This window comes from Erigeron canadensis, chromosome 5 (assembly GCF_010389155.1).
Source record: "Erigeron canadensis isolate Cc75 chromosome 5, C_canadensis_v1, whole genome shotgun sequence".
NCBI lineage: Eukaryota > Viridiplantae > Streptophyta > Magnoliopsida > Asterales > Asteraceae > Erigeron > Erigeron canadensis.
The window spans coordinates 18,286,314-18,297,120 of record NC_057765.1 but is presented as its reverse complement, the minus strand read 5'-3'; the positions used below and the strand labels follow the sequence as shown (position 1 = coordinate 18,297,120).

The window sequence follows — 10,807 nt, the reverse complement described above, 5'->3', positions numbered from 1 at the left end:
TTCATCATCGCCGATGAGTTCTAACCCCGGAGTTTTCACTTCTTTCAGTAGATAGTGAGGGTATTTTTGAGTGATGATGAATTCGTGCAACTAAGTTGGAGGGAGTACAGTTGAAAAGTGAGAGGTTATGGTGATAATGTTGTGAGAAAAGGGTTAAAAGAATTGATACCCTTCTCTAAAATTCTCAAATCGCCGGGTAAAACACATTTCTATCGGATGTCATTTGTTGATATCTCGGTATTGAAGAAGCCTTCATGGACCCAGTGAAGCGATGCACATCTTTACCTAACCACTCAAGTATTTCTTAACAAATGCTTGTTTTATTTCTCACGGAGATTTTCTCATTTCTATTTACTCTTCATTTGGAAGACGTTGATATTGAAAAAGGGTGACACTCTGCTCCAGTCCCCGCCTTCATTTGATCACTTTGTGTCTAGAGCTCTCGTGATTGATCATTAATTTGATCGTTATTCATTCTTTAGGACACATTTGCGTCATATCTTTGTGATATACATGCTTATCTTTGTGATATAGCCGGAACATTTGTAGTGATATCTTAATTGATATTTCATGATGATCAAATGGAAATCCTACCATTGCTAACATCATTTCCAGCTTTGAACGTAGGTCTCATAATTGCATTTGTGTAATTATTGAGTTAACAAGAAGTCTATTGTGACCTTGGATTTTTCCTAAAAAGTCTTTAAGGATAGTAGAACATGGTTATCGAACGCTTAGGTGACACTGACCATGGTTTACATTCTTTGAAGCAATCTTGAGGTTAGAAAGCCAAAAGACCAAACTATGTGATAGGTTTGCTTTGTGCATTTCTCGATGATACATAGGAAATCCGATAAATGGTATACATTTCTTTCGGTCATTTCATTAATCCTTTCGATTTTTGAATGCAAACGGATCATTCTTATCCGGTTTCTTTTCTCATCACCCCAACACAGAAAACACCAACACCATAATAAAATGCTTATACCAACAACTTCAACCTTACATTTTAGTCATCCATAGGGTTATTTGGGTTGGATTAATGGTTTGGGTTGATGAGTTGTTAGGTCATATATCTTTGTGTAAACACCATTGCGCTATGGATCTTTTGATTTCTTTTGACATTCTTTTCAATCAATGTTTGCATAATGACAATGGTTCCCAACATTGTCATTATGAGGGGGAGAAAATAGTATGATTGATTTTTGATTGGGGAAGAAATTAGAATGATTTTAAGGATAAGAAGATCAAGATCAATAATGAAAGGATGCTCACTCAAGATGTTACAAAAAGTTCAAAAATGCTCCAATCAAAGACTGTGATTACTCATGAATTAAGGAGGAGCATGATTACTTTCATAAAAGAAATTCCAAAACCTTATTGAAATGTTTACTCTCAAAAGTGTTCAAGACAATGTGACAAAGATCAAAGCTTCAAAGGACAAAAGGCTGAAGATTCAAGACAAAAGAAGAAAAGCTTCAAAAAGAGTCTTCATCAAATTAAAGATCTTCAAGTCATACAACAACACTTTACCAAAAGCTACATTGCACATATCAAGGGGGAGAGTACATATTTCTGAAAAATTCATTCAAAGACTTCAAAGATTCGAAGATTGAAGAATTCAGGACAAGTTCATATCTTCAGCATTTCAAAAGACAACTCTGATCTTTGATTCAACAATCCTCGAAGATTTAATACACACACACTCATCATTCTCTGTTCAATAAGAACATTGAGAATCAACAAATGATTTAACTTCAAGAAGTCCAAGACCAAGACTGAATCAAGTTCTCCAAAGACAATGAGAAAGCTTTGAAGACTTGTTTCAATACACCAATTGTACTTCAGACCTTACAATATATCACTAAGGGGGAGAATGTTAGAAATCCAAAAATAGTGATACATTGTAATTTAAGTTATGGACTTACTTGTTGTTAAGTCATGTGTTGATGATTTCTAAGGTTGAGGGGCTAATTGCGAAAATTAGCATTGTTAGTTAGTTTAGACTATAAATAGTCCTCAATTCCTTAGAAATCATAACCTTGGCATAACCTGATCATAACCTTGACACACATTTTCATACCATTACACCTGAATAACACACACTTGATCCCAATTCTCTCTCAACACACACACAAACACCAAGAACACACACACACACAAAACCGCCATTGTTGATGTGAATTCGAGTGATAAAACCGTGTTGTTACATTATTGAGATTATTGAGAATGATAATATCCCAGATAAATAAGAAGCACATGAAGCTGCTAGAAAAAGTGCAAATGATACAACTGAGACTGCTCCAAAAATACCCACGACGTCGTATGCTTCTACTCTCAAAGCTATTAGGATTCATAACTATTATCAAGAATAAATACACGAGTACGCAACGAAAAGAATCATATGTAATATAATTAATTAATAAAGTAAAAGTGAATGTGTACCTTTTAGCTTAGCTTCCAATAAATAATACTAACAAGTATTATTAGTAGGGTTTAAAGTAAAACCCTTCTACAATTGCGCACACACGACACGTCAAACAATGTCCGAAGATTGCTAGATCTTGAATCACCAAAAGCCTAAAGCTCTAAGCTTGCTTTTTCTTTGAAAGTAATAAAACAAAACAAATGATGTTATTTGTTTATTCTGTTCGTCCAAATCCCACACACCATAAAAGGTTTTAATTGCTTTTGATGTTTTCAAAATGGAAAACCGAAAAGAGTTTGGTTTGTTTCTTTTCATCTTATTACTCACGGAGGAATACGAACCAATATATGTTTATATAAAAACCATTGATTAGGTTTTGATTATTAGGGTATAAATATATCCCAAATAACTTAACCTTTTTGACTATTAATTAACATATTTAATAACTAATAGTTCATTTTTATTAATTAATAAATAATTTTTTTTTTTTGAAAAGTAACTTTTATTAACAAATCGCCAACTCGCTCAAAATAAGGAGTGGCCACCAATATACACCAATAATTACAAAAAATTACAGATAAATAGCAACATTGAAAGAATTCCAATCTTCTAAACTAAGTGACTGATTAGACGTCCCATTCTTGAACCATAAGAAACTAATGGCCTTTATGTATTGAAAAACCTTTTCGATTCTAACCGCCCCACCTTCAAATCTCTTAGCGTTCCTTGCTCTCCATAAGCACCAACATGTCACAAATACTATACCTTTGAAGACCTTCCTGCTATTATTCTCTAAGCCCACATGTTTCTCTATACCAGATTTCAGTTGCCACATCACAGCTACATAAAATGTGCTCAATTGTTTCATCAATGTTCCCACATAGTCCGCAAGCCAAGTTGTCGATATCGCACCTCCTAGCTTTGAGAGACATCGTTGTAGGCAGTCTTTCCATTGAAACTCTCCACATGAACACGTTGCACTTCTTGGCAACCCATTTCAACCATTTGAACACAAATTTATCACTGTAGTCAACCCCGCTACGTATAAAGTTCTTGACACCCTTAACCGAGAGTACCCCATCTTTATTACCAGCCCATTTCCACTTATCCTTTTGTCTGGTCAAAACAACATTCGACATAAGGCTAGCCAAGTTACTCCATTCCACTAGTTCTTCCGCAGTAGAAGGTGTTTGAGACCAGTTACAGTCATTCCCAAAGCTTTTGTTAGTGTCATCGAACCTTTCCTTTACTCGGCACTTCTTCTCCTTGTCCAGTTTGAACAGCAAGGGAAACCGGTCCTTAAGAGGCTCATCACACGCCCATGTGTCGACCCAAAATTTTATGACATTGCCATCACCATCACACCTTTGAATAATCTGTTCAGATTAACCCCATTAGCCGATACCTTGTTGATTGCACCAACTAGGGACTTCCAGGTCCTTGTGAGGGTTCTATTATACGGTAAGGAGTCCCAACATCTTCTCGTATTATGTAGTGCATCAATAACTCTTCTCCATAGCGCCATCGGCTCAGCCCGAAATCTCCAGCTCCACTTGCAAAGAAGAGACAGATTGCAATCTTTAAGTTTGCATAAATCGAGAGCTCCCACAGAAACAAGGGACGCCACCTGGTCCCATGATACCCAATGGATTTTTTTACTCTCCTTCGTACCCCGCCAAAGAAATCGTCTAATTCTTGAATCAAGACAATTCAACACTGTTTCTAGAACTTTGAAAATAGAGAAGTAATAGATCGGTACAGTCTCCATCACCGATTTAACAAGTGTAATCCTTCCAGCCATGGAGACGCAGTTCCACTTCCAGAGAGAGAGCCTGGAGTCAAAATATTGACAAAAAAAAAATCCCAATTCACCGCTCGATTCATGTTACCCCCAATCTTAATAAATAATTCTAATTAACATATCTAGTTAATAACGTTCAACTATCATTTCTCTCAATTTGGTGATTATAAATATGTAGATACAATATGTACATATTGCCGGATATCTAAGTGTCATCGCGTGTAACCCCTTAGGCTTAAACATTTTCGGACATGCGTTTATTTAACGTCATCTAATTCCAACATCTCCCACTTGAGCATGTTATAATAAAGGCAATAACATTGGTTAGCATGTAGCAACACGTAAATGCTCCTAGGAATATATAAGTATTGTTTCTTAAGGTATTTTTGAAACGTTTTCAGTGTTTACTATCCCTTTGTTTCAGATACCTTTCTTAGTTATGTATATGGATCAATGTCATTCCATAATTTAACGATTATGTTTCTCATTTCTACAAATAATTAAGATTACCAAATTAATCGAGACACATCTGGGATTCATTTGGGTATGTGATGGTGGTTTTCTTTTAGTGTTTAAATTTATAAAAATGTTGTACAAGTTATTATCTCAAAAATCCACACAGTTTAACGAATAAGGGACCCGATCAGATATAGTATAGTTTGGTGATAAGAACAGGATTGTTCGCAGGGACGCGTTGCTTTACCTAATCTAGTAATATGTGTAATTCTAGCGGTTGTGGAGTTGTCACGATTTTCTATTAAACTAATTAAAATAATGAAAAGTAAATAGAAGTCGCAACTGCTTATTCAGCGATAGGCTTAGTCTCAAAATAGCTTGAAAAAGCAAATAACAGTAATTAAATGAAAATACATGTTTGGCATCTCCGATCTCATGGTACAACCAAATACTATCCTACCCATTTGCTAGTCTGTTGGAAACTCAGTCACAGCTCAGATTCTCGTTAGATTCACTTTGCATAATTAACTAGTGTTGTCACTAGACTCACAGTACCATATAAACAAATTTTCGTTAGATTCATTGTTTAAGCATTAATGACCTAAAGTTTGTGTTACGAATTCATCTTTTAGTTACGCGGATCTTAAGCCATGACCAGATAGTAATATGTCCGGTGACCACAGTGCTCGTTTCCAAGTCAAAGTATCGCGTCTGACATTGTTAAGCATCATGTTCTTTTATCCTAATTACTACGGTTCTGGATCCCTCGTTACAAGTGAATCACCTTTTACAACTAGTTAAAGATCGACTAGTGTTTTTCATCCCTATGTATTAATCCCAGTGTATATAAACCAATCATCAGAATTAAATCAATACATGCACATATAGAACCGATAATAATATGAAGAACTAGTAAAACATGGATCTACGATAAACAGTAAAACACACTCCAACAGATCTAACAAATAAAGTAAAAGAAGGGATGGAAGTGAAGTGCAATATTCAGTTGAATGGGTTGAAATGGTTTGGTTCCCTCATTGCATACCTAGACATGCGTTCCATGTTTGGCTATCATGAAGCAAAAACTAAAGACTCAAGATAAATTAAAGCAATGGGATGTTGGGGGATCGATTAATCTAAATTTAATGTGTTGCGGTCTCTGTAAGCATGGTCCGAACTCTCATGCTTACCTTTTCTTTGAATGTGACTACTCTTCGCAGGTATGGAACATGGTTAAACCACTTGCTTCATTGGAACAGAACTCTTGGGATGATATTGTCAAGTTTTTGCTAACAAATTGGCAGTCAAAGACAGCTAAGATTGTAATTGGAAAACTACTTGTTGCTGCAACGACTTACATGATAAAGCAAGAGCGCAATAACAGGCTATTTTCTTTAATAGAACGGCCTGTTAACCTCCTGCGAGACATCATTGTCTCCACAGTTCGCTTAAAGCTTGCTACCTTGAAGTTTAAAAAGAGAACAAAAGGGATGAATATTTTGGACAATTGGAAGCTACCTAAGCGGTAGAGGGGCGGAGCATTTATACGAGACCTACTAGAGCAACCTGGACTTTTCTTTGTCTATTTTTATGTGCTTGTAGTACTCGTTATGTTTCTTTTTTCTTTGTTTAGCTAGTTAGCGTTAGAAATTAACACCTAAAATCACCCTTCTCTCTCTCACCTAGGCGATGGACGATTCGATCTTCATTCGTTGTCTAACCCTAATATGTGAATCTTATTGTATTGCATCTGATTATTGTTCAATTTCTGGTGTAATTGCTTTAAGTTTTGCGTTTTAGGGTTTTTCTCTTGTTCTCTCCGGCCTTATCTCCCCCTGCTCCTCTTGTCTATTAACCTGATTTGATTGCGGCTAACATTGTTTAGATCAGCTAGATCGCTGAAACCTGTTAATGGATATAGATTGTGTAGTTGGTGTTTAGGGTTTTAGGTGGAAGGGTTTTTCTTTTAGTCTTTTCTTTTTTTCTGTAATGTTCGAGGGTTTCTTGGTACTCTGGTTTTCTTGCTTGCATGGTGTAATGTGTTATGGAGGGATTGAATGCGGCTAAGGGATCAAACCCTGGTGGCGGTTTAGCGAGCAAAGTTAAGAAGATTGATGGTAAAACACATGGTCCAGTTTGAAGTATTTTCAAAAACACAAGGTTTAGGTGAAATGGAAACACGTAAAGATGGTGCTCCTTTACCAGGCAATGGTTCTCAGGCCACGGGAGCTACTAGTGAGAACCAGCCACCCCACTCGGCTGATGTCGAAGTGGAAGCTGGTGGCTTGAGTGATCAAAAAACGGTAAATTTCTCTTATTATACAGTTCCATTGGCTGATGGACATGTATCAGGTCTAAGTAAAGATGATAATGGTAAGAAAGCGGACACAAATACAAAGGTGAGTAGTGATAATACTGTTGGTGTAATAGGAATGGATGAAACCACCTAAGAGGGTGTCCTATGCTAATAAACTCCAAAGTTTGCATGAAAACAAATCAATAAATCTTAGGAAGCTAGAGGCTAATGAAGTTGTTCAAGTCAATGATGTTGTTTTGCCCAAGGAATCAGTTTGATAGGTACACAATATATATCAAAATACGTTGGTTAGCTATTTTCTTGGGAAGCGATAGGCTTTCCCAGTTATTGAGAATTTTGTCCGAAATAATTGGGCTAAACATGGGATTGCTAAGGTGATGATGAACGCAAATGGATTTTTCTTTTTAAGTTTAACTCTAATGCGGGTATGAATAAGGTATTGGAGGAGGAACCGTGGATGGTTATAAGTGTTCCTATCATGTTAAGTGTATGGTGTAACAACCCTCAACTTTCGACTAGGACAACTTAGTTAAAATCATCTAGGTATCTATCCCTAGAAGTTTGTTAAGAGAATTGACCTTCTAGATATTCAAAGCATAGTGATAAGTGCCCTCTAGTACAGTAAAATGCCTTAGAAATACCAGAGATGACTAGCTATCTTATATTTGCCATAAACCATAACTAATCATTCAAGACAAGCTCAAGCCATAAATAGGTTCCAAATGAACTTGATAAAATACCATGGAACAAAAATCTTATTAAGATTTAATCAAATTATAAATAGTAAAATAAGTCTCACAAGTTGGACTAGCAATCAAGAATTCTCATAAATGTCCAACAATTTAAACCATCAAGCCAACAAAATAATAATTGGTCATGGAAATGCCATGAACATCATAAAAATATTTATAACTCATAAAGTACATAAAAGAGTTTAAATAATAATAAGTAAATGTTTATATGTAAAATAAAAATACAAGGATACAACCAATGAGCCATGTAACAAACTAAAAACACAAAAATGTATACATACATATATATATATACACGACCACATATATATACACATATTAGAATAACTAACCAACTTATATAAACAAACAAATACATATTATACTTATAAAACAAATATCCACTAAAAATATATACATATACACATATACTTACACTAATTTTATAAAAAAAAGGGGGGGGGGGAGGAACCGTTCCCTCTCCCCCTCTTTGGCCGTCCCCCATCACACCTACACACACACATACCATTTGAAATTTTACATGCATTCTTTTAGTCTTGGAAGTCTCATTTTCTCTCTCACTTTCTCCCACTCTTTCACACACATTCAACCACTTTTCTCTCCTCAAAAATTCTTCACTTTTCTCTCCTCCTCTTCTTCTCATTTTCAGTTCATACAACAAACTAGAGCTCAAAAATCTTAAGTAAATCAATTATAATAATAAGGGTTCATGCTACATCATTCAAGGGTGTGTTAAAGCAAGCTAAGGAGTCCATTTTGGGGTCATATGGTCGTGGGTTTGGCTGTCCAAAACAGCCTCCATTTTGAGTTCACCAAGGGTATAGCTCATCATCTCTTTATTTAATCTATCTTGTTTTTGTATATACTAAAAGATATTTATCAAAATCCATGTTCTCCTTTGATTTTCTTCTTCAAAATACACTTAATGAGGGCATGTTGATAGAATCTTTTCCTTCATGCTATTGCATGTCGAGATCTAGAGGGAAGATTCAAGGATTCAACAAGTTTAAGACCCAAAAGTGATGATTCATGAGAAAGCTTTCAAACTAGTTGATGAATCTCCATAAAAATCGGTTTTTGTTGATATGGATGAGACTTATTTCCTGTGATTTTCTTGAATAAACTTATTTTATGTGTTGTATGAAAGATTTGTGTAAGTCCCTATAGATGATACGGATCTTTGTAAGACGTGATTCGTTATGTCAAGAGTGCGGAATCCTCTTGAGATAACTAGATTACTATTGCCTTTCGTCAATTAATGAGTAATTAATCAACCTAAGGAAACACACGAAGTGTAGTTCATGTTCGAGGTCACACGAGCAACAATTCAACTTTAACTCTTTAACTTTCGTTCCAAAAATCTCGTTAATTATTATGTGTTTAGGTTTGTATTTATACTAATACTAGTTGGGTTCGTGTGGGCTTGGACCTAATTAAGTAATTACGGCCCGAAATCCATAAAACCTATATGTGTTTGTGCTGACGTCAGCACGAAGCACACTACAACGTGCTGCTGACGTCAGCACGAAGTGCGTTTCTTGGATTGCTTCTTTTCGCTTGTACACAACGTCCAACCATCGTTTAAGCATACTACGATACTTATAAACCTTGGTTCTACGTCCTTGTACCTGCAAAACAATAATATAACACACAAACACAATAATAGACTAAAACAAATATAATATTGAAGTTCATACGTAATCATTAAACTTAACAAATGTCCTAAAGACTTATTATTTCAACGATTACATAAGTTTCCTAATAAAAAAACGTTAATCAAATCTACGTTGCTATTGTCACACTAATATGCACTTATAGACTCCCCCTTGACATTAGCGACTAGATTTCTTTAAAGCGTTTTCAAAACATGAACTTCAAAGCTATCTATTAAAGAAAAGTCTAATGTTATTCGCATGAATTCTCTCTGACAAACAGTTTGCGAGGATGTAGCGATAACGCCTTTCTTCTACCTTCCAAAATCTATGTGCTACACAAGGTGTATCTAGGATTCTCCTCTGACCACCTCTAGATAGATTGACAACTTGCATTGGATCATACATACGAAAGCAGCATATGTTTCTTTGATTTATCAACAAACATCTGAGCTTCTCCTGACTTGAAGTCTATATGCCAATATGTCATCCTTCTCAGCATGTCTTGATCCCATTTGATTGCGGGAACCATCTTAACAGATTTAATTCTTCTTTGAACCTTTCTATATGTGCCATCTGGATTCTTAACCTTCTTCACCGGTCTTGGCTTGTACATTCTATCTTCTGGCTTCAATCCTTATTGACTGAAAGACTTGATTCTTTCATCTTTAAATCTTTGCCAAATGTAGTCTGCATGACCATGCCGTTGAAGATTAACAAACCATCTTCTTCCCAAATCATACATATCGGAATCACTTAGCCTCTGGAAATGTCCTTGTCCAAAAGCCAAATATTGACATCCTTCTTTTCTCTTGATAACATAGAGATTGATTATATCGTCATAAAACCAACTCCGGATCACTAAGAAATACCTGGGTGCATCCTTGTCTGAAATAAATTCCCAGAACATCGACGGTCTATACATGTCACGTATCAGCATACCATTTGGACCTATATGAGCTGGAATTTATCTTTCAATACAAAATTGATGATCTTGCTGCGCTTGTGGTATATAAAACCTTCTAACGTCAAACCCTCGTGTAGCATCAATATTCCACTCTCGATCAACTATATATTCACGTTCTTCATCTATGATCTTTGCAAACACCCTGAATGTTAAAGTTGCAGCATTTCTTGGATCACCTGGACCTTGATCAACTGGTGCATTGTGTTCTTCTACAGCTATTGGCTCTACTGGAATATCTTCAAAGACACGAGCAAAGTCATAAGGTACTTCCAATAACCTTTCTCTATCAACTGCGGACACAAATTCTCCTTCTTCTAGATCTTCATCATCAATATTGTCTAGATCATCATAGTCAGCATCAATACCGTCCAAAGCACCTATTTAGATCTTATCTGCAAAAATAAAATTCAAGTATACAAAAACAAAGAACATAA

The 10,807-nt window shown here is 35.7% G+C and overlaps 1 protein-coding gene across 1 annotated transcript; it reads left to right on the top strand.

Moving 5' to 3' along the window:
• Positions 1 to 5,758: 5,758 nt before the first annotated feature.
• LOC122601289 lies at positions 5,759 to 6,214 on the top strand. The gene has a single exon (XM_043774052.1). The coding sequence runs from the start codon at positions 5,759 to 5,761 to the stop codon at positions 6,212 to 6,214; it is 456 nt and encodes a 151-aa protein (XP_043629987.1).
• The last annotated feature ends 4,593 nt before the right edge of the window (positions 6,215 to 10,807 follow it).